The sequence below is a fragment of the Aplysia californica genome, unplaced genomic scaffold, assembly GCF_000002075.1.
Source record: "Aplysia californica isolate F4 #8 unplaced genomic scaffold, AplCal3.0 scaffold00585, whole genome shotgun sequence".
Taxonomy (NCBI): domain Eukaryota; kingdom Metazoa; phylum Mollusca; class Gastropoda; order Aplysiida; family Aplysiidae; genus Aplysia; species Aplysia californica.
The window spans coordinates 417,542-442,484 of record NW_004797855.1 but is presented as its reverse complement, the minus strand read 5'-3'; the positions used below and the strand labels follow the sequence as shown (position 1 = coordinate 442,484).

The following is a 24,943-nucleotide window of genomic DNA, read 5'->3' as shown; positions in this document are numbered from 1 at the left end:
CCAAAAAACCCAAGATGGCCGCCATAGAGACCAACTTTTTCATAAAACTCGACAAATTCCGTTATGATTCTTCTAATTAGTCTGTAATTAGTCAATATCACCTTTAAAAATAGAAAGAAAGTCAAACCCCTAGAAAATTACTCGTATCGTGTACATAACCCCTTAAACTGCAACAACTGTTAAAAACACGCACACCCTACAATAATATAAACGGGAGGTAACTCTGAACTCTGAGACAAAAATAATCCAAGTCTTTCTTGCTGATGGAGGAAGACGAAAAATGACAGTGATAGAATTATTATCATTTTTATGGGTTTTCTTGAACTAGAAATCAAGAGGTGTATTGATAAATAAAGTAATTTTGTGCCAGGTGATTCAGTACAGTTGACCTGATAAATATGAGGAACAACTCGCGCAGGACTGACCTGCCAAATAACGCCAATAATGCTGTAAGTTTACACAGTCTACAGTAGTCTACTTCTTCTCAGTCTTGTGGACTGTAGCCTGAGTAGCCTTGTGCATGTCGTTTGATGACAGTTGTTTAGTTGGTGATTTTCTTGCCAGGGAAATAAAGTAAAGGGGAGGAGTCCGCTGAGGGCCGGCACTTACTGTGACAAGGTCCACTGAGCAAACCACAAGAGTTAGGGTTAGGGTTGGGGCGAGAGGACCTCGTATCCGAGCGACCACTATGAGACAGAGCAGAATTGAGGGCTTGGTGTAGGGGTAAGGGTAGGGTTACAGTTAGGTCTAGGCCTCTTCTTTATTGTGTTTGATGGGGTGGTCGCTCGTTACGGAAGTCCTTCCGTTGGGGCTAAGGTTGGAGTTCGGGTTAGGGCCGTAGGTGGTGTTGGTCGGCCAGCCCTCTGTGGAACTCCTTCCAAATAAGGAGTACGATAGCGATGGGTTTTCCAGATAAAGAAACAAAAACTTGAAAGGGTGGTTTTTGGCTTTGTGAGGAAGTCGTTATTCTGCCCCAACAAGGCCGCTAGGGTGCCAATTTAAGGCAGGTTTCACAATTTTATGCGCACTGAGGTGGTGAGATGTTTCAATGCCTATAAGTTTATGTTTTGTTGAAATAAAAAATTGTTTAAACTGTGTTTGTGTGTGTTTGTTTCAAATAAACTAGAAAACCATTAAAATTTTTTGATTTTTTGATTAAATTCATTTTTTATGACTGATGTTAGGATGTCTATCATCACTTTTCAGAAGGACACCATTTCCCATTTTCTAGAGGTCTAGTCAGATAGCTCATCTGGATAAGGCCAAAAACTCATATTTCCACAAAAATGTTGTGTAGAACTTGGAAAATAGCCTTGAAAAGCTGTTACAACAGCAAATCTCAAGCCTACGTGTCCTTAGACCTAGGCTTGGGATCGATAATAGTAATAGGGCAGTATTTTTATCACACCTGTCCATCTGAATTAGGATGCTCTCAAAATACCATCTAAGCCTACCTTTCTATATATATATGAAATCTGTGGAAAACTTGCCCCCATGTGAAACTAACACTTATTCTGAGTGTGAAAGTCGAAAAAAGTTCGTTTTTTAGTCATAGGTTAAGAAATTATGGGCAGATATATCTCACGTGACCCGTGTCCGTCCGACAGTCAATGACGATCGACCACAAACAAAGAAAGCTATTATCAATACCACGTGACAGAAAACTCTCATTCTTTCTTTGTTCCCGTAATCGCGGGGACGGATATTTTATATTCGCTGCTGGTCTGGACTTCTTGTGTGAACGGATCATCCGCAATCGGGTTTAGAATGTTGTCCATCCAATGGCAATTGACCTACCTAATGACGATCGACAAGAATGTTAGTTTTGCGTAAATATTCCGCATTTTCTTATCAAATCGGAGTTTCTGATACTGTTTCGTGTTTATTCATTCAACTTTGATATAAGACTAGATGAAAAACAACAAGAATGGAGTAAATAATGGGAATAGTAATAGTAAATCATTCCGATCAAAAGAACATCGCAAATGCGCAATTTGAGTCGAACATTCTAGATTCGGATGGACATTCGCAGTTGATCGCGCTGATGGTAAAAAATGCACTGAAGTTTCGTGATGGATTCGGAAGGACGTGACATCGCATGGCGTCGGAAAGAATGTGTTTGTGCGTTTCAGTTTCGCGTGGGTTATTTATTGTTTATCTTATGTAATTTCGCTACTTTAACCAAAAAAAAAGCAATTTGATTATTTGAAAGGAGGAATATTGGAACTTTGACAGATTTTTTAGGTGAAAAATAGAGCTTGATCTAGAATAGATCTAGGCTACATTATCTACATTCTTCTAGATCTAGATCGTATGGGGGTTATTTTTTGGCACTTTTTACTATTTTTAACTTAAACTTGGAGGGCAATTTCAGTCTATTCTTTCTGTGTTGTTTAGTTAGGATCTAGGCTAATGTAGACCATATAATCAGTCTTGGTTGAGTTTGGACTTGGGGTTATAAAATTATTTACTTTTTTTTTGCAGGCCATAGATATATTTATAGATTTCTTTTTCTAAATATTTTTCAATTTTAAAGCATTTGATACTAGATCTAGAATGAAGAGTTCCCCTACATGTTAATTTCTACTCCTTTGCAGGTGAGATCATGTATATACAGCAGGCCTACTGAAACAATGTTCACAGACTTTTTTTTACCCCTTTGCAATTTAGATTATGTTAGAAAGGAAGTGTACATTGTGCAACATTTGTCTACTCCTTTCATTTGCAGATGAGGTCCTTCTTGTTGAGGACTTTACCAAGAATAGAAAAAACAACTTACCTTTATGAAGTGAAGTCTGCCCACTTCTGTAAGAGGCAGATGACACTCCATCCAGTAGTCTCTCATTACAAAAATGACGACAACCGACTCATGACACACAATGAATATATATTCATACCACACAACATCACCCATGATTTTAACATGGTTAATCACCTGACAGTAGGACTTGACAATGTGACAAAACTGAAAGACCCCCACTTTCAAACTCACATCTCTGCCATACAAATAATGTGAGGTTTCGCTGTGAAATCAGGCACTTGTCAAAATAGTGAAATCGAAGGAGCGGGCAGTTTTCTGCAAGAGTTTGACAATTTTAATGAAAATTTTGTTTTTTGGCTCAACGCCTTTTATGTCCCTTCAATCGCAAATATCTTGACTTCTCCTCGAGATTAATGGGTATTGTTTTCATCCAAAGCAAGACAAAAATAATTAAGCTTTCAGATGGTACCAATAACCCCACATCCCCAAAATTCTAAGGCCTGATCCGACCGTGTCGTGACACATTTATTTTTAATTAAGCCTTCATGAGGACTTTATTGCTTTTGTGTTTCTTTTCTGTATTCAATTGCCAGTTCAGTGATATGTGGTTTGTGGTTTTATTTGTATAAATAAGGATTTACAAGTATTTCTGATAACCCCCCTGATATCATGAAAATCTCAAAATTACTCTGCTTCTGAGGCAAAATAATGCACCTTTCCAAGGGTTAATGTACACAGTGTTCTCTTTTTTACCACACACTGTTACTTAATATTCATTTCCCATTGGTTTTCTGTGTTTATGTGATGTATTTTTGGCAAAATAACCTTTCAAATGATATTTTTCCAATTTTCAGGGGGGATAACCCAATAATTAAAAATTATTATTTTGCCTCTAACTTGGCTATCTTTCAGTGAATTTTCATAAAAAACCTGTACTCTAGTACATTTTAACTTACTTTTTCATATTACAAAGAGCTCAGGAAAGTTTTGTGCTTTGTTTGACAATTATAGAATGCTACACTTAATTTGTTATTTTAACTGCAGGGTTATGTAACAAATTGAGTAATTTGGGTATAAATCTTGGGTTTCCAGCTTTTTTTCTTCCTATGTAAGCTGTTTGGGTGTTCTTTGGTGGATTGTGAATATGTTTGTGTTATATATGTGTACTTTATGTGATTTACAGAGAGATTTCAGTAAGCTTCTTCATTTAGTGAGAATCAGGGGGAGTTAACTTTGAAGGTCTCTTACACACACTGCGATGAGCTGACGCTCATAAAATATGCATTTCTAGTATCCTGAAATGTTAAGCTTTCAAACAGTATATCATATGTCTTGTTTTATAACATTTCATATTTGGTCAATTTTGGGAAATGCTGAGCACCCAAATTGTGAAACCTGCCATAATCTGGTCACTATTCTGGATTTTTTTGGATTTGGACACCCCCCCCCCCCCCCCACCCGTTTCTGGTTTGAGCCTATCCTTTGATAATTTGCAAGATGGCGGGCGCTGGCTCCTCGCTGAAACTTTGCAATGCTTTCAGTTCGTATTCATAAAGAGTTTTAAAAGCTCACATAAACGCCTTCCAAACTGAAACACTTACACGAGTACAATTCATTATTTCCTTATATTCGTTCTGTGGATAAATTCAAAAGTGATGACCCCTTATGTCATGCATTCAAATACACTCTCCCCCCTGCCCCCACCCTTGTTTTCTCCAAGCCACCCTCTACAATAGACTATAATTTTGAAAAAATAATATTAAATAACAATTATCAAATGCATAAAAATATCTATATAATATATATATATATAAAACTAAATCTAGATTATCTATGAACTAAATTTACAATAAAATGGCCTCCTAAGTTTGGTGACTTCCACAGCTTGCATGTTCTTACAAACTGCAAATGTACATTTTTTGTGCATTACATTATAATATTGTTTTTCGTCCAAATATGTAGCGATAAGAAATGTAATTTTTAAATAGAAGACATTATAAGGTGCTGTCCTGAAAAAAAGTTCCTATAAATTGCCCAAAAGGCTGAAGTATGTCTGCTTCTTTGGTTTCATCATTTTGATGAGAGCCTAATTTCACCACGATAACAAACATGGTATAATTTTACTACAAAAGCATTCAGATGCACCGCTTTTTACATTAAGAGGCTAAATCGCCATTTGGCTGCAGAACACACCTATATATGGCCATTAATACCATCATAAATCAAATACTTTTTGAAACTCAAATTTCAAACCTTAAATTAAATTGCAAAACCTTTCATTATGGTGAAGAAACACTAGTGTCGAGCTCTGACCTTAAAATCTTTTATTTGTGAATAAATGAGCATTCATTTCTTATTCTAGTGTCCACAGATAAATGAACAAATTTATAAGTAAAAAAATCACTTGCTGTGTATCGCACTGTGTGCGAGCAGAAGTTATTTAATAAAATTAAACGGTATACCACAAAGATTCATTATTTATTCCTCAAGATGCCTCTTGTTTGTGATGTCATGAATGAGTGAGTGAGCTGAGCCGGCAACACTAATCTTTGCTTGCTCGTTAATGATGTCACAATGGCACAATGCTGTCCAACCAGCAGCTATCTTCAGGAAACAATGCACATTTACCAGCACAGGTATGAGATGTCCACAACCTGACTGCTTGTTTCTCAATTTGGTAATGAAACAGTAGACCTAGATCTTGGTCTTTCTTCTGACACTACAATACAACCAGCTCCTCGTTAGGGCTTGCCAGTTGCACAGCCATCTTTTGTCTTTGAATTGCGGTCCCATGACCACCGGATGTGTTGAACTCAGGGTGATCAGCGATACGCCTTGAGCCTATTGCATACGCTATTTGTGAATAATTTCACCAGTTCTTGTAAATGGTGTGTTCTTTTTTTTTGAGTGTACCCTCTGCACTCGCGGTAATCAAGCGCTCGCTACACCATGATGAAAAACAGATGTTATATGCCTCCAACCTCCCCCAGTTTGCTACAAAACACAAAATATTACTGTGCTATTGGGCCTATTGTAATATTATAGCTTACATAATAGCATTAACAAAAACTAATATTTTGTGATGGATAAAAAGTCAAAATTCATGTAAAATGGATAAAAGTGACCTAGAAAAGTGCTGAGGAATATCTGAATGTAAGACGTGTGAAATTAAAATGATATCAGAACATTAATTTGTATTTAATTTAGAGAAAACTGGAACTGTGGACTATGTCAATATTATTGTTGTCAAGTCTGTCAGTACTGTATATTTGTGAAATAGTTTATTCAGTAGATACTACACTAGAATTAAAATCTAGACTGTGCATCTTGAGTCTGATTACTTCTTCCGCTGGCCTATATTTGGAACCAAGAAAGAACATTAAAAAGTTAATAAGCTTCCAAGTTACTTAGGCCTTATTATTATGCATGTTGGAGGCTTTAGGGTCAGGAGACTCAGGCAGGTTTCTAGAGGCTTTAAACAAATGATTCCTCATGCTTCTGATCTTTTTATTCTTGACCCCTTTGCACTTTGAAGTATTTCTCCAAGATGCATCATTAAATGTCCAATCTCATCTTGACACTAGATCAGGAGATAGTACATCCTTGAGTTTTTAGTTGATTTATATAAATATTGTTTAGCTTAGATTAATACTGGGTTTCGAAATCATTTTGTAGGTGTCGATCTTTTGACTTTTGATCTAAGTTCAAATTTAATATTCCATGAGAATTATCATTTTAATTTTACTCATCCCCTCCTGCAATTTTGGTTTCTACAATGTGCCGCCTCACTCTAAATTTATTATTGTTTTTCATTTTTAGAAAAGTTTAAAAACAAATTTGTGTCTTTATTGAAAGTCTGCTCAGACTGTGAAAATAGTTTTTTAAATCTTCTTGTTCCAAAGACCTTGGTGCTCTTGATATGTAGGCCTTGTTTGTTAAACTGATGATTTCACTTGACTATAATTACAGGCAATGGGGCGAGGGGGCCTCCCGAACAATCCTGCTCTACTTCAGCAACAGCAATTCTTGCTTCAGCAGCGGGAGCAGTTCTTGCTTCGTCAACAAATCATACAAAGAGAGCAGGTAATGCATGGCTGTTAAGTCTTCTTTGTAAAATTGTCTTCAGACTTTCTCACATTTTTGTCAAGTGTTTTTTGTACCTTTTATAGTTTAATAATAATAATAATAGTAATAATAATAATAATAATAATAATAATATAATAGTAACAGCTCATTTATAATGAGTAATGGTTATAATAATACATAATAAGAAGAGGATATTTCCCCAATGAAACAGAAGAATTTTTATGAATTAAAGGTTAAGTTGACTTGTGGCATTTTCTGTGGGTGATGAGACCAATTCTGGCAGAGAAAAGTTTGCTGCAGTTTAAAAAAAATTATTTTCCAATTGTAAATACAGTCAATGCTTATTACAAAACTTGAGACAAAAAAAACGTTTGAGCTAACCTGGTGGATTATATCCAGGCACTGGGGTTTCCTCCTCTGATTTGATGCTACTAATGTACCTGGATACCTCCAGGTGTCATCTCTTACTGAGAGGTTAATGTGTAATGACCTTCCCTTTTTCACGGTTGCAAGCTGCCATTGCACATTCTGCTTTACCCAAGCCAGTCCGTGTACAAACTAAGTAATAATGTAGGACTCAAATTATATATATACTTTCTTTTTTATATTTGATATGTCTCCTGATGTAATGATACAAAAATTAAGCTATGAATGAAGTTTGTCATTATGCATGATCCATGCTTTGTTATTGTGCATACTACCGTTATTAAAATCTGATTTCTGTTCTTCTGTTTAATGAGGCTCACTTTTTGTAAGGAAGATAAAATGTAAGGTGCTCCTCAGTTGGTAAAAACTAAGCTGTGAACAAAGACACTCACAACCTTCACATTCACCAAGGCAGTTTTTTGTCTTTCGTCTTGCTAATATTTTATGTCTCTTTTTGCTGCTATCGCTTAACCAGGACATTTTTGTAGGAGATCAATCTTGCTTTTTTTCCAGTGTTCTGCCATGCCAAACTTATATGAGTTCTTAAGTTGACTTCCCTCCAAAAATCTACTTAAAAACAATTGCAAAAAAAAAAAAGACGGTAGTTTCAGATTGATCTGAATTTGAATGAAGAATCATATTGCCGTCTGTTTTTAAAAAAATGGTATACAGAGAGAGAGCAGAGGCTTGCTAATGCTCTCGGTTCTTCCTGTTGGTCTGACTTTTTCTTTTGTCTTTGGCGCTGTATAGGATGCTAGATGTGTGTTGCATTTTGTTGATTTTTTAGACTGTGGTCTCATAGTTCATCATTTCATGTCCATCTTGAAAGTTATGTAGAAACAAGATATTGTGCCCGTCGTTTTCATAGTCATAAAAAGGTGCTCTGGGGAATTACCAAGACATTATCCCGACAATTAACATTTTTCAAGAAGAACCAGGTAAAAGCACCTTCATGGTTTCCTACTTGGATTTAAGTCTTTTGCCTTTTTATTCTAATGCACCCCTTTCTATAATTACTTTAAAAACATTTTCTTGTATTTTTTGTCTTGCTTTACCTTATGGAATGGTTTTTTAGGCATCATATCTTTTTTTTTCTCAATGTTAATGGATGTGAGTTTGTTCATCCCCATTTTGTTTTTTCTTATTTCTATCTTTCTACCCATATTTCCATCCTTCCGTCTTTCTAGCATTTTGTGTCAGATGATGTAGTCAGAGCGTTTTTTATCTTTGGTACATTTGAGTCTCAGTTTGTCTTCAATATGTCCTCAGCTCCAGCGTCAAAGAATTCTCCGTCAGCAAGAACTTCTTTCTCAGCAGCAGCAGCAGCAGCAGGGACTTGGGGCTGCCATCAGCCAACTGCAGCAGAAAACCCGAGAACAGCAACAGATGCAAGGGCTTCAGCAAGGGCCCTGGCAACAGAACATTCCTCCGTCTGTGAGACCGGGACTCGCGCCTGCATCTGTGGCAGGGGCCCCCTCTCGGTTGCCGATAAATCCGCCACCACTGCAGGATGTGATAAAAAGGCCACCGGGCTTTGTGCCGCCTCCGTCTGCCACAAGGGATATTGTCGGCGGTGCGGGTGGTGGTACTGTGATGGGGGCATGGGGGAATAATAATTCTGGGAGATTCGTCACTCCCCAACAAGCTAAAGGTTTCGCTGGTGGCACTGTTGTTTCGGAGTCTATGGTGAAGCCTCATGTTGGTGGTTTTCCTCTGCCCCTGAACCCATCTCAACAGACCGAGATACCTCGGAGTAGCTCAGTGCCGAATCTTCAAGGTGGTGCGACAAGCTACAAGAATTTACAGCCCCAGGGATCTCCTGCCAGCGAGAAAATGGCTCTGGCCCATGGGGGCTCCACTTTCAGGAAGCCGTCTCAATTCTTTGATAGTGCAGGTTCGAATTCGAGGTCTAGTAGCAGTGACAGATATAGTGACAGAAACTCACAGAGGTCCGTGTCATCAAGACGTTCGGAATCCTCCGACAGGTTCAGTAACAGAAACGACCGAAAAGATGGAAGAGGATGGCAAGATAGTCCTAGACAGAGAAATTGTGACCCTGATCAGTATGGTCCAAATGATAGCTCAAGATCTTCGAGGTATTCTGAGTTTAATCCCTCGCTCTCCTCATCTCGTGATGGAGGGAGGAGTGGAGGAAGAGATTGGAGCAGCAGGAGTAGCAGCAGAGAAAGATCAGCACATGTCTTAGATAGTGCACGTGGTGGTAGAGGTAGAGACTTTTCAAGGGTTAGTTCATCCAGAGATCGAGAGAAAGTACCGCACGGTGGACGGACACCTTCACCTGAACCTCGATCAATCAGTCGTGAGAGTTCTCGAGACCGAGAGAGTCTCCGGGACAGAGAGAGATCGAGAGATAGAGCCACACATTCATATGGAGCAGACAGAAGCAGAAGCGAGCGGGGATCGTCAGAGTATAATTCGTCGAGAAGGAGCCTGAGGAGTCCAAGGAATAGATCCCCGCGTGATATCACTAGATCTCAGAGTCAGGGCCCGAGAGATTCATCAAGAGGTGTTTCTAGTAGCAGTGGCAGGCACATGCAGGCAACGGCTGCTGACTTCAGGACCCGGGATTCCTCACCGTCTGCTGGTAGCAGAATGAGTAACGCAGAGACCACAGGTGCGGATGATCTTGTCGTGGAAGAGGATGAGACGGTCATTTACTTCACCCGCTCCTGTCCAGCTGATCTGTACTTCACAAAGCAACCAGGTTCTGGAGATACTCAGGCGTCGAGTCGGATGATTGAACTCGAGAACAGGTTCGAAGAAGAAGTTGTGCGTAGGGCGGAGCGTATGAAAGCATCCCAGCCCCAGGAGAAAGAAACCTCGTGCGAGTCGAATAAACCACATCACCACCATCACCATCACCATCACCACTGCTCGGGGCACAAGTCCGGATCGTCTTCAAGTGAAAGCTCATCAGATGAAGATGATGATGATGACGATGATGATGAAGGGGCAAATCAGATAATGGAAGAGTGGGAGAAGAGGAAGAAGCACCCCTACAGCCTGCACCCGGAGCTGTGGTTCAATATTAAAGGCCAGGTAAGAAAGAGACTTTCTTACTTTACTTGATTTGTCCTCTTTCTGTCTCTAGCAAGTTGGATGGCCTTGCTGGGTGGAATGTTGTATGTTTTCAGGGTACTCTTCACACCCTCGATCCAGGTCTTCTTTTGGTGTTCCTCTTGGCTTGTACCCTGATATTTTTTTGTAGCACGCTTTACTGTCAATCTTGTGAGGTGCCATATGTGTCAGATGTCCAAACCTCCTGATTGTTTGACGTCAGATAGAAATGGGAGTTTGACAAACGCGGATTTCTACATTTGTGTCTTGTGTCAAATTACAAATATCTATCTCAAGGGTATTGTATGTTCTCTGTGGGCTTATGGTTAGGTTCGTCACCTTGCATGTAGGAGGCATTTGTTTAATTCCAGTCATATGAGGAACTTATTTTGTGCAGTATTTCTGTCTGCCGCTTAGGATATTTGTTTCTCGGTCTCCATTAGCCTGATAGTCAGGGCCGAAGTACAGAGAGTAGGTGGCAATTTCAGGAAAGTCGCCAATTCACTTTTCTGAAGGCTCTTTTTTTATTTGAAAAAGGTACTGCTGAAAGAAAGCAGTATGAGCAACCCCTTAATTTGGGTTTCTTTAAACTCCTTCGGTTGACTGTTAAGTATGGGTAAATGATATAATCTCGTACTGTATACCTGGGGCTCCCCTCAGCTCATGACAATTTAGATCATTTAGGTTAAAAAACTGGCTGCTTTGGTCCAGTTTTGGCTGGATCAGTCTTTGATGAGAAGGATTTTTCATCCCTGATGACATATTGGGACGGTCAGTAAAATATTCTTACAACCTATGCTGGTTTGGAATCAAACTCATTTCTTTTGCATGCTAGGTGAAAAGCCTAACTATTGCACCACAGATGCTAGTAAACACTGGGGGCTCCAATGGCTAAGTGAGTAGTGAGTTTAGACTCAAGTAATTTCAAGCAAGTGTTGGTGACAGGGGGATCAGATGGATGGTCACTGGAGTGCATCCTTGAGCAAGACACGACTTGACAACCTTAGCTCAAAATACAGGGCAGTGCACAGTGGCAACCGACAGTGGCATGGTTGTAAACGTTACTGTTCTCTATTTGTGTAATATTGTGTATTTATGTATGTATTTATTCATGTATTTATGTGTGTACATATTTATAATTCTGTATTTATGTATGTATACGTATGTTTACCGTTGTAAACCAAAGTGCACTTGTGGGACAAATAAAAGGGTAAAAAGTGTAAAAGTGTAAAAATAAAAAGTCTCAAATTGTTACGAGGTAAAAGTCAGAAAATTGTAAGTGCATCAAGCGTACTTGTGAGACAAGATGTGTGCTTACTCTATATTCACACTGCAAGTTGTAAGCTTAGTACTGTCCTGTGCCAACTCCATGTTGATGGCTTTAACATGAAATTACTTTGAAAGCACTGAATTACAGACGAGAAAATGGGAGCTACCACAAAATGTATAACAGCAGAGGCTTTTATTTCTTGAATTCAAATGATACATACAAGTTTTATCCAAAGTGATTAAATAGTTCTTGCAAAAGCCGACTATTGTTGCTAGGGCATGCTTGCTATTTTGACTTTGCTTGGTTTTCAGTTTAAAACAGACATTACTTTAGGGCTGTGGAATGATGGGATTTATTTGAATCAAAGACATTATTATCCATGCTCATACATGGTGTGCTTTGATGATATCTTCTCATCAAATAAACTGTGAGAGCATCACACTACTTGTCATAGGTAACAATGGTTTGTTATCACTATTATCATTATTTTTATTTTTGTTATTGCTACTGTTATATTATTTTTATTAGTTTAGGTATAGTTATTGTTACTGTTATTGTTATTATTATAATTATTGTTATTGTTATTATTATTGTTATTTCATGTGAAACCGTTCTCTGTCACACCTCCTCAGGCCAACGATGGTCCACTGTGCCGCTGCAGCATCAAGTCCCGCAAGTCTGGCATCCGGCATGACATTTACCCCGGCGAGGAGCCACTTCCCGTGTGTGACCCTGAGAGCAACAACCTTGGCCAGCTGTGGCACTACCGTGTGACACTGTCGCCCTCCACAAACCTGCTGACGCGCGTCCCTACGCTCATACAGCACGACGACCACGAGTACATCTTCGAAGGCTTCTCCATCTTCAGCCACAAACCCCTGGAGCACGTCCCCCCCTGCCGACTGCTGAGGTTCAACATTGAGTACACGATTCGCTTCTTACCGGAAGCGCCGCCGGAGAATTTCACTGTTCGGAGTTTGAACCTCCTCGGGCAGTTTCTGTTTTCGGAGATTTTGGAACTGATCGATATGGACTGGTCGGGGCCGGGCGGCGGTTGTCAGAGGTTTCATTTGTTGCCGCGATTTTCACGCACTTTGCCGGATTCAGGGTGCAAGGAGGTGCTCTCGATGAACACGGTGCTGAGTTTTTTGCTGCGTTCAGCACGAATGCTTGTGGAGGAGAAGAGAGTTGAGGAGCTGTTGAATTGTGGGGACGAGCAGTGGCGGACGTTTGTGGACGAAGTCCGTGGGATGATTGTCACCAGCCCCGGCATGGTAAGAGACAGAGTTTTTAGGAATTGGAGGGTGTTGGTTTGTTCCACAGGGAGGCTGAGTCCCACTGCAATGATTTCCTCAAAAATGCAAACAACCCAGGAGGAACCAGATTTTAACTAATTCGCTACGTATTATTTTCGGCTTGTGGACAAATTTTTTTCGGGAGGGCGAATGAGATGATGACTAGTGGGCAGTTAAATGTCTTTGGGGCCGCAAATTCAAATAAATATCAACGTATTATATACCAATATTTTCAGTATGGTTTGTAGAATACATCTGTAATGTTTATTTATGTATTTTTCAACTTTGGTTCCTGTAAGAGGCAATTATGCAACACAATTTTGATTGGATGCGAATAAAATTTGAAAATAAAAAATTAATAATCTTTGGTGAAACTAAAAACTATGTTTGCACCTAGTCAAATGATGCATCAAAATAACCATAAATGAATATAAAACTGGAAAATATTGAAAAATTTGCAGTTATTTACATATATTCGATAATATTTGTACATTTGGATCATAACATCCGATATTGAAAAAAAATAAAAATTGTATAATCTTGAAAAATGATCACAAACAGAAAAAACCCACTCGTATCTTATATGGAATTATTCAGAATTGCATTTGGAATAAACCTATACTTGTCTTGAGTGGCACTTTTTGTGTAATTTCATCAAAAAGTAGTGATTTTGGGGGAAAAAAATATTTTGACAATTTAGATCTAGACCTAAATCTAGCACTCAAAAATATTGATTTTTCAATAAAAGTGCATTGACAATAGGAGTCCAATCGTATCAATATTATAAAAAAGAGTCCTACTTTTCTTTACTGGGCAAAATAATGATAGATTTTGTTGTGTAAAATTACTTAGACTGGTGTCCGGGCTATCATTTTGGCATCGCGATAAAACAAAGTCAAATAAACTACGAAATCGCGTTTCAAAACTGAATCTAAATTTGCGATTTTCAGTGGAAATGCTTGACCGGGTAGTCAACATTATATTATGACCTTTATCTTAACATGGATATGTGGATTGGAATAGAAACGAAGCTAAAATTGAACGTACTGACGGCACATTAGCCACGCCCTCCACGGCTCGGAGTATCGAATGAGTTAATGACAATGACAATGACAATCTTTATTCATCTCCCAGGGAGAAATTTGTCTTGGTTATTAACAATGGCAATAGACATTACAAAGATTAGGTGCACTCACGCATACGCACAACAAGACAGGTTTGAAGCAGAGAGATATGAATATATATATGTTTGTGAGATTTTATGTTTATGCATATGTGTGGCAAGTCTGGGAGGGGGGAGACAGAGATAGGGGTGGGGTGGGGGGTCTTTTTGTATAGGAAATACTGCAACCGTTAAAAAGAAAACTATTTGTGTTTTTTTTTTTACTCTTTATTTTTACCACTTACACTCTTACATATATTTTCTAAGGAATTTTAGCTTGATTTCTGCATACCTCACCAGTGATTGCCTGCTTTTGCATAAATGATTAAATAATTTAGATTTTTTGATGACTTCAATACAGAAATGAAAGCCCACAGCTAAATCATTGATATTTTTCACTTCTTTTAAGCAGGTCTCCTTTTCTTGATAAGTGGTTAGTTTGTGATTGCTGTAGTAAAGTCTTCTTCTAATTCATTTCAGTGCTCTATAGTCTTAAATGTTTTCTTTCAAAATGAAGCAGTTGCCTTGCCGACTCAGTGTAACTTCAGATCAGCAACAGTGAAATACATATATCCATCTCACAGTGAGGAAATCATAGGTGGTCATGCTCAACAGCTGTGGAGACATGTGGTTATGATAACAGTAATAGCTCGGATTCGGGCTCAACTCTTGATGTTTTTGCCTTTTCTGCAGCGCCCCAGCTCTCTCCGCATTGACCAGCTGGACAGGAAGATGACAGAGCCTTCGGTGCCGCCTTCCGACGATCCAGAGTCCGCATCTCAGGAGAAAGGAGCGGAAAAAGAGTCCAAACAGGATCGCGAGGAGAAGCAGCGCTTTCCGTTGATTATCCATCAGGTGACCAGATCTTGCACTTGTAGTATATGAACCTACCTGACTCCAGTAGGCTTCAAAGAACAAATTTATAAATGTGATGCGTGCTTCAGAGAAAAAATTTATAAATGTGAGGCGTGCTTCAAAGAACAAATTTATAAATGTGAGGCGTGCTTCAAAGAACAAATTTATAAATGTGAGGCGTGCTTCAAAGAACAAATTTATAAATGTGATGCGTGCTTCAAAGAACAAATTTATAAATGTGAGGCGTGCTTCAAAGAACAAATTTATAAATGTGAGGCGTGCTTCAAAGAACAAATTTACAAATGTGAGGCGTGCTTCAAAGAACAAATTTATAAATGTGAAACGTGCTTCAAAGAACAAATTTATAAATGTGAAACGTGCTTCAAAGAACAAATTTATGAATGTGAGGCGTGCTGTCAAAATGAGTTACTTCTCGCAATCCAAGAATGGAAATATTGGCCGAAAATCGACTCTGAGGTCAGATTTATAGAGTTTTAAATTGATCATATTTTGTTCAAGTCTACCATGTCTTTTATTATTTCATATTTACAAATTTTACAAAGTCGACGTATCAATTTCCGTAAGGCTAAAGTCTGAGATATAACTCATTTTGTCAGCACACCTCAGGGCTGAAGTAGACTGCGACTTCTACCATCTGTTATGGCCTTTTATTTATGTATAAGATTTGACTCTTTGATTTGTATGTCTGTTGTGTTATTGTGCGATTTTATTGTATGATGTCATTGTGCGAAGTCGTTGTGTGATGACTTTTCAAAAAAAGATAAATAAAATAGTGGAATTTCTTTTTCCTCTGTTTATATGTGTGTAATATACGTGATCCGTATGCACGCATACCATTGTTTAAAGAGTTTCCAAAAGAAATGAGTAGACAAGTTAACATTTTTAAAAATATACATTTGCCCCACTCCTTTCCTGCCGTGTGGAACAGGGTTACCGTCCAGCCCAGTTGAGCTATGCTGGGGACCCTGCCTACCGCAAGGCCTGGAAGCAGTATGTGAAGTTCCGGCATCTTCTGAACAGCAAGCCGAAGATCTTAGCAGACGACAAACAGCGACTGAAGGAGCAGGAGGAGAGACTCCAAGAGATACGGATGAAGAAGACCATGAAGAGAGAAGTAGGTCACAGTAGTGGAAACTGAACAAAACTTTTTTAATTCTTTTGTTAATTTTGAAAATAAAATGATGTTTTAATCATTAGGTCACAGTGCTGTAAGATAAGACGTCGTTTCAATTTTTATTTTGATGATGTATTGGGTGTATTTGTCACTGTAGATGGCCTGTGTAGTTCAAACCAACATCTCTTTCTAAAATTAGCTTTAGTTGCCTATTTTAGCAGGTCACATAGTTTATCAACTCTTTCAAAAAGAAAAGAAATACGTTAATCTGTTTTTCCCTTGTTGAAAAATACTGCCCTATTATTTTCTGTTGATACATATACTGAACGATTCATTTTCTTCCTGTTGACAAATACGGACTTGTTTTTCCTTGTTGGCAAGTACTGACCTATTTTTTCCTGCGGACGGATACGGACTTGTTTCTCCCTGTTGGCAAATACTGACCTGCTCTTCCTCTGCCCACCCCCTGGGGCGGTGCCACTGACTGAAGTGTCTTAAGGCCATTCCCAAAGGGGGGACATTTCTCATTCTAATGCACAGTAGAATTGTTAATGGGCTGATCCAACAATGTCATGCTCATAACTGTGCCTGAACTACAACAGAGAACTGCTGCTTTTTCTTTCCTAATCCTTACTATCGTCATTTTCCTCTACTTCTTTTGTATGTTTGTCACACTCTTGTGACCCGCTATTTCCGGGGTGCCTTGATAGTCGAAGCAGACTTTGTGCTGTTGAAGCTAGAGAGGTGAGCAGAGTAAGTCTGTTTCCCTGTAAGGACTTCTCTGTTGACGTCCACCCCTTGGCCCTCATTTGACCTTATGCAGTTGTGAGTGGTGTAAAACTCTCTACTAAAACTAACAAAAACTTTCCTCTGCCCAACCCCCATCCTCCAAAGGTCACAGTAGAGCTGAGCAGTCAAAACTTCCTGCTGACAGGGCTGCGAGCAGACGTGTGCCAACACGCACTCATGATGCCTGTTCTGATGAGCCACCTTCGCTTTCACCTGTGCCTGGATGTGCTGGAGAACACATTGGACTACAAGTTTATTGACCGCACTCTGCTACAGGTATTGGGGGGGGTGGCGTGGTTCCCATGTCAGAGGATGGCCTGTTGATGGATGGGGAGGCGGGGACGTACAACATACCTGTCCCCGTCGTTTTATGCAAGAAAAATTCTGAAATTATGCAAACTGAGCCCAAAAATGTGAAATTATGCGATTCTGTTAACTTTAACAAAGAGTGTTACAGGAAAATAATAAGAAATTCTGCAAAAAATGATCAAATTTTGCTAAATTGTGCAGGGTGCATAAAACCATGGGTACAGACGTACATAATATATGAGGCAGTGTGGTGAAATCAGGCGCTCATCAAAATAATGAAATTGATGGAACTGGCATTTTTCTGCCAGTTTGGCTATTTTTATCGAATTGTTGTTTTTTGGCTTGACACCTTTGTTCTCCAATTAAAAACACACTTCTGTGTCGATTTTACTGAAACACATTGATTAAAGGCACACATAATGTAAGTTTTCAGTTTCCACGGACTAACAAGCTATGGAAATGACCAAACTTTGGCGGCCATTTTCTCGTTAATTCTACCTTTGAAACTAGGCGACTCCACCTTCTTCAATCTCAAGTATCTTGACTTCTACTCAGAATAGATGGGATTTTTTTTCCACCAATAGCAAGACAACTGAACAACCTTTAACACATTACACCCTAAGGGTCTGGACGGGAAGTCCATTGTTAGATCCTAAGCAAGGGGAAAGAACCCACCTCCCGTGAATACAAGCCTTTAAAAAACACATTTTAAAAATACTAAACAAATTTTAAAATTTGTGAAAAAATAAGTTAAAGCGGAAAATTAATGTAGTTTCAGAAAAATATAACTTTATGTCTACGCAAACTGTTGGAAATGTTCTAACTTTAGTTTGATCGGGGTAACCGACCCGTCACTCTCACTCTCAACCTCGCGGTCGGGCCCAAGATCTAAATTCTAGATTTTCTGCGTCTGATCAATCTGAATCGCCCCAAACTCTTGCTACAACGTTTTCATCAAAATCTGAGCCATCTGATTTGCCATATGCTTGTTTTTGCTCAAATCCATAGTTTTTTTCCGCTTTTGAACTCAATTGTGTCGCTTTTCAACAAGTCGAGACACTTTCGAAGTGTCGGTAACACGATCGCACTTCGATCAGCTCTAATACTAAAACTACTGTCCCGAAAAATTTCGTTTCGGTATCAAACGAAAGAAGAAACTTTTTGCTGTAACTATGCAAATCAAAATCTCAGCCCCAGAGTACTTAGTTTCTAAAGACACTAGGTCTTTAACAGATGTGTTAAGATTATGCCAATAACCTCACATGCCCCAAAATTGACGAGCGCCTGATTTCATCGTGACCTGACACACATACTAATCTGGGGAGGGGGGGATTGTACAGGAGTCAATTTCCCCTATTGCATGCTACGTTGGACTACTAACTTGGTACTTAAAGGGATGGAGGGGGGGGTGCAATGGTTGTATTACCAATGGGTGAACTGAGCTTAGACTACATCTGCAGAAGAACCATCGTGTCGAACAGAGTTCAGTTTTGAATTGGTAGTGTGGAGAAAAGTAATGCAAGACACATTTTACTCGAGCTGAGCTTCAGGGCAATATAGGTCCGAAATTATTTTTTTAAAATTAGAAAATGAGTTCCATTAAATAGATCAAAATTCTTTAGCCATATATATACCGATATTTACTGGCTTCTCTCGCGGGATTTTCGCAAGTCATTGGTCAGCTTGGATATGATAAAAATTGGTCCATAACGTTATGCTGTAGCTTCGGCTTCATTTTTGGAGAAGATTATGTGTCAGATCTAGCATCAGCAGTCAGAGAAATATTGGTGTTTTATGTCCCCCTTGATACAATTTAGATAATTTAGGAGTTGGGCTTTGACCCCAACTGTCAGGGTCAAACTGCTCTTTGAGGGATATAGCGTCACAGTAGAAAGATAAAATGATACTCAATAGAATTAGCAGTCAGAATCTGTGCTTACTTTACTTCTACAGAATGCCAAAGAATGGGAATACCAGGAGTCAGCTCAGTGGAGAAGAAATTGAAGGAATGGGTCGCCATAGGTAGCAGAGGCTGGGAACAGGAAAGGGTTATACTATTATTTCTGATGTGGAAGCGAGCGGACATACTCGCCAAAAGGGGATCTAGACATGAACAGCCCAACGCTCTAACCTCATACAACCCTGCAAAAGAAATCATTAAAAGCAATGCAAACAAGATTAGATGAACAGATGGACCTTGGGAAAGACAGGAAGAACAGTTTTCAAACATGTGACCACAACTAAGCGAAATGACAGTATCAAACACCTACAGAGAAAGAAACAAACCACGATCTTCTGAAGAGAATGTATACAGATAAACTTCCACTTGAACGGAATAAAATCAGAACTCCCCCCTAGTGTGTCCTTTGTGTGACTATGCATATGAGACTGGATCATCACCTTTACCAATGCACAGCCCTAAATGACATCCGAGCTACACCTTTACCCTCTGAGACCTGACATTGACAACACACTCTGTGGAACATTACAGCAACTGCCTGCACTTATCACTACATAGCACTGAACAGAAGGGCGAGAGCTCAGCTGTTGCTGGATCGATAACAACAACAACAACAACAACTGATGTGGAAACTTACATTTTGGCATGCGTTCTTCTTTCACAGCTGTCCCTGACGCACACATCCTACCGCACCAACTACGGCACCAACCCTGATCACACCCGCAACTCCCTGACCAACTGCGGCATGCGGCAGGTGGAGTACGGTGACCGGCGCGTCCACTACCAGAACACGCGCAAACGCGGCATCTGCATCTTAGTGGACATCATGTCCCGCATGGGCAAACAGGAGGAGACTACCTCTGGTCCGGCCTCGTCGGTGGTGTTGTTGTTGTTATTGTTGTCCCCCTTGTTGCTGTGGTTGTTGTTGTTGGCGTTGTTGTCGTCGTTTTGTCGTTTTGGTAGTGGTTGTTGTCAGCATTGTCAGTGTAGTTGTAGTTATGTTTGTGAGTGGTTGGCGGGTGCTCTGGTGTGGTTTTGCTTCTTCTTTCCTATCAATTCTTCTTTTTTATGTTTGTTACTCTCTTGTAACACCTCTAATCTTCTGGCGCTCATTGACCGTATGCAGTTGCGAGCGCCGCAAACCTTTACTAAACCTAGTAATGTTTGTGGTTTTTTTTGTCACCACAAATACTATTTTGGCCATTGTTACTATTATTGTCATTGTCATCAATGTTGTTGTGATTGATGTCATTGTTGTTTTGGTTTTTGTAGTTGTTATCATTATCATTTACGTTGTTGTTGTGGTTTTTGTTGTTGCCATCATCGTCATTGTAATTTTCAGTACAGTTCTCCGTGTTTCATAGCAAGTGACTGCAAAAGGCAACAGAATCTGCATAAAGCCTGTAAGGTTTCATCTTGTGAAGTCATACGGAAGGCTAATTAAGCAAAAGAATGTTTCTAGAAGCTAACGTCGAGCAAGATTTTTAGTTATTTGGACTATATTGTTGAGTACTGTGTTGTATAATGTTTTCGAGAAATCTACTATAACTGTTGTTTAATTGAAAGGTAGATATTTTAGAATTTGCTTGCCAGAAGGCTAGCTAGCAAGAAAATGACCAGAGAGTGCTCAAATGATGTATTAGAATGCGAGGTCTGGCTGTACCCATTTCTGGTTTCGTTTTTTCTTAACCCTTCTTTTTTACAGCCTGGATTTTTTGTTTTTGTTTTTGTTTCTGTTTGTGTGTGATAAAAACTAACAGATTTCGTGGTTGTGTTTGAAGATTCACAGACCTCTGTTGAACATCGAATTCATTTTTTTTTTCTACGCCCGGGGCGATGCCACTGACTGAAGTGTCTTTAGGCCATTCCCAAAGGGGGGACATTTCTCATTCTAATGCATAGTAGAATTGTAAATGGTCTGATCCAACAATGTCATGCTCATAACTGTGCTTGAACTGCAACAGGGAACTGCTGCTTTTTCTTTCCTAATCCTTACTATCATCATTTTCCTCTACTTGTTTTGTATGTTTGTCACACTCTTGTGACCCGCTATTTCCGGGGTGCCTTGATAGTCGAAGCAGAGGTGAGCAGAATAAATTTTATTCCCTGTAAGGACTTTTCTGTTGACACCCAGCCGTTTGCGCTCATTTGACCGTATGCAGTTGTGAGCGCCGTAAAACCTCTACTAAAACTAACTAAATTCTTTTTCCTTTCAGAAATCCCCCATAATGAAAGGTTGGAGTTTCTGGGTGATGCTGTCATTGAGTTCTTGACCAGCGTCCATCTGTTTTACATGTTCCCGTGGCTGGAGGAAGGGGGGCTGACCACATACCGAATGGCCCTGGTTCAAAACCAACACTTGGCTTTGCTGGCAAAGAAGTTGAAGCTACAGGTAAGGATGCTGGTTCATTAAGCTGCTACCATAATATTGATTATGATAATGGATTGGTTGACTGTAGAAGTTTCAAGCCGTGATCGACACAATTTAAATTCGTCTAGATTGCAGTTTGCTTCAACCCTAGTGGTCAGAGCAGCTCTGGCTTGTTATTTGGAAAGACAGGACAGCTTGATAAAATTTCTTACTAGTGTGAGAATCAAATTCATGTCTTTTACGGGCAAGATGAAGAATCTAACCTTTACACAGCAGATGCAGGTTTTATGGTGTATTTATCCTGGAAATAATAATAATAATAATAGATAGATAGCATTTGTATAGCGCATAACCCCGCTCGAAAGCAAGCTCTATGCGCTTTACACTATATTATTACCCCAGCAGACCATAGAACACTCAGAAACATTCTCAGCTTCCCGGGAAGCATACAGTGCAAGCTGCGGATTTCACGCGCTCAAACACTAACAAACTCACAAGATCTTTCACTGTCTATAGCTGGGTACCCATTCCAACCTGGGTGAAGTGAGGAAAATTCGTGTAAAGTGCCTTTCCCAAGGACACAACGTCAGGTCCCTGACAGGATTCGAACCCACGACCTTACGGTTGCGAGTCCGAGAGCCTAACCACTAGGCCACCGACGCCACCAAATGAGATGGACGAGTGGTACTGTGACTACGCTTTAAGCTGACATTGAGCATGGGTGGTTGGTTGGTTCTCTAGTGTGGTTTACTTCTTCTTTCCTATGAAACATCTATCATCCTTATCTCCCATTTTTCTTTTTTATGTTTGTTACTCTCTTGTAACACCTCTTATCTTCTGGCGCTCATATAACTTTATGCAGTTGCGAGCACCGTAAAACCTCTACTAAAAAAAAATGACATTGATCGTTATCTTTTTACTTCTCCCGTTGTCCTCAACAACGTCATTTTACATACAAGCGATTCATTGTGGTGTTTGATTTTTTAACACATTTGGCTTGATATTGTTTGTTAAGTGCGGTTGAAGAGGAACGTTTTGGAAAGAAATTTCCCTAAAGGCTTGTCGATTGCTTGCTTCCAGAAGATAAGACTGTTTTCTACCAACCCTTTCATGTGTTTACAATCAAATGTGAGCGACGTGACTGTAATTAAAATGAAAAAAAAAAATTATATATACAGTCGAACCAGCTCTAATGGCAAACCGCATGAGACAATAACTTGTACAAATGGCCACTTTCTATTTCCTCCCTTATGTACTCATCAGATTATAATGACACTGTGTAAGGCATCATCTATCCACCTGGCTAATACAGCCACTTTCTCCTCAACGATATGTGGCCGTCTTTAACATTTTCAACTGTATTTACTTGAAGAGTATGACATACCAAAAGAAAAAATTGGGACTTGAAAATTGTAATTATTTCCATGTCAGTTCATTTTGTTAAATGTTTTATAAGGGTCAGCTCTGTTTAAATGACTTTTGTTGTTATTGTTGTTGTCCCTTCTCTTCCCTCCTCTTCTTCCTCCTCCTGGCCTTCTCCTCCTCTTCACCTCCCCTTCACCTCCCCCTCCTCCTCCTCTTCCTCTTCCTCACTGTCCTTCCCCCATCATCCTCCTGCTCCTCCTTTTCCTCCTACTGTTATTGTTTTTATGATAATTGATATTTTGTCTTTCGAAAAGATTACGTTGATTGTTGTTCTTATGATTATGATGAACATAATGGTGTGTGTCCCCCCCAGGAGTTCATGTTGTATGTCCATGGGCCAGACCTGTGCCACGAGTCGGACCTGCGTCATGCCATGGCCAACTGCTGTGAGGCCCTCATGGGGGCCCTGTTTCTTGATGGAGGTATGTGTACTGAAGGGGGCCCTTGCTCTGCCCTACGCTGACAAAACGCCTTTTTCTCACTCAAAGCAGTTTTTAAAAATCAACGATTTTCAGTTTTCTTACAATATCTGTTGAGCACATTTTCTTCAGGGTGCAAGATCAGCTGTTGACGTACTGTGCAAAATAGATTCAGAAAGCCGAAAATCGTTAGTATCTCGTAACTGTCGTAAATAAGAAAAAGGCGTTTTGTCAGCGTACAACGCTACTCTGCCTACTGATGCCATTGACTATAAATGGCGGAGTCTGCTTAAACTGATCATGGTTAATCCATAAATGGCGGTAAACGAAATGAAAATGAAATCCCTAATTTATTTTTTTCTTCCATTTAAGCAACCCGTTTAAACTGATATCCTGGTTATACCGAAGAAAATTTTGAGGTCCTGCAGATTTTGGTTTAAGCTGACTCGATCATGTATTGAGTTTTATGCCTTTTGTTTTCTTGCTGTGTTGATCATTTAAGAATCCAAAGTTTGTGCATTTGAAACCCTCGAGAATAACTGGTCATGTTAACGATTGCTGGTGTCATAGTTTCTACGTGTTCTTTGTTGATAGTCCGCAATCCGTTTTAGAGTGTACTGGTGACAGTACTGAAATTTGGGTTTCTGACATCAGTATTATGTTCCTTGGATATTTGAGCGATGCAGAGTCCAAAATAACTGGAGGGTGTTGTTTGCATTTCAATTTAATTTCGCCGTATATGCTTGTGTAATGATGTGGGATTTACACGTGTGTTACTATTTGCATAAGTGGTGTGTATGTGTGTGTATACACCCCCACCCCCCTCCCCCCTCCAACTCAGTTTCGTCTCACATTTTCCATTTCTGTTCCTATAGGCATTGATGTGGCTGACAAAATTTTTTCGGGAACTCTCTTTGACGATGAAGACGTTCTGTTGGGGACCTGGAATGACCTTCCCCAGCACGTGCTGCAGCAGGAGGAGCCGGCCGGGGACAGACACTGGGTCAAGTCCAGCCCCATCCTCAAGGTGATCTTCAGGAGATAGGGAGGGGTAGGGGGAAGGGCGGATCTTTATACTTCTATTATTTTTTTTAAAATACACTATATGTAGTTTTTGCAATTTTACAGGAGAGCCCAACAACTGAATATTGTAACCAAGAAAATAAACTCTTTGCAAACATCCAAAGGCAATGGTTTTAGGAATGCAATATTGATGTTGTTGTTCTTGTTGTTGTTGTTATTGATCCAGCAACAGCTTGGCTCTCGCCCTTCTGTCCAATGCCATGTAGTGATAAGTGCAGGTTTGCTGCAGTTGCTGTAATGTTCCATAGAGTGTGTTGTCAATGTGAGGTCTCGGAGGGAGAAGGGTAGAGATATGCAATATTGATAACTTTCTTATTATCTTTAAAGCAAATATTGTTTTACTGGTAACAACATTCAGGTTTTTGGCTCTCCTTTAAAATTGTAAAACTACATATACTGTATCTTTTAAAATGTCGCAGTATAGAATATAGAGGAATAGAGATGTAAAGACGGCCCGTAATTTTTCTCCTCACTGGGACCTCTTCTTTGGCCTTTACTGTATTAGGTAGACGGTAGAGT

At 39.6% G+C, this 24,943-nt stretch overlaps 1 protein-coding gene across 1 annotated transcript in view; it reads left to right on the top strand.

Moving 5' to 3' along the window:
• The first annotated feature begins 258 nt into the window (after positions 1-258).
• LOC101846984 (ribonuclease 3) overlaps positions 259-24,943 on the top strand; it is a 36,964-nt gene continuing 12,279 nt past the window's right edge. The window contains exons 1-11 of the mRNA XM_005107207.3: positions 259-449; positions 6,731-6,844; positions 8,543-10,333; positions 12,254-12,895; positions 14,772-14,933; positions 15,883-16,068; positions 16,963-17,133; positions 19,791-19,989; positions 21,343-21,518; positions 23,236-23,344; positions 24,217-24,368. Coding sequence (XP_005107264.1) covers positions 399-449; positions 6,731-6,844; positions 8,543-10,333; positions 12,254-12,895; positions 14,772-14,933; positions 15,883-16,068; positions 16,963-17,133; positions 19,791-19,989; positions 21,343-21,518; positions 23,236-23,344; positions 24,217-24,368 — 3,753 coding nt within the window. The 5' untranslated portion in view covers positions 259-398. The remainder of the gene's footprint in view (positions 450-6,730; positions 6,845-8,542; positions 10,334-12,253; positions 12,896-14,771; positions 14,934-15,882; positions 16,069-16,962; positions 17,134-19,790; positions 19,990-21,342; positions 21,519-23,235; positions 23,345-24,216; positions 24,369-24,943) is intronic.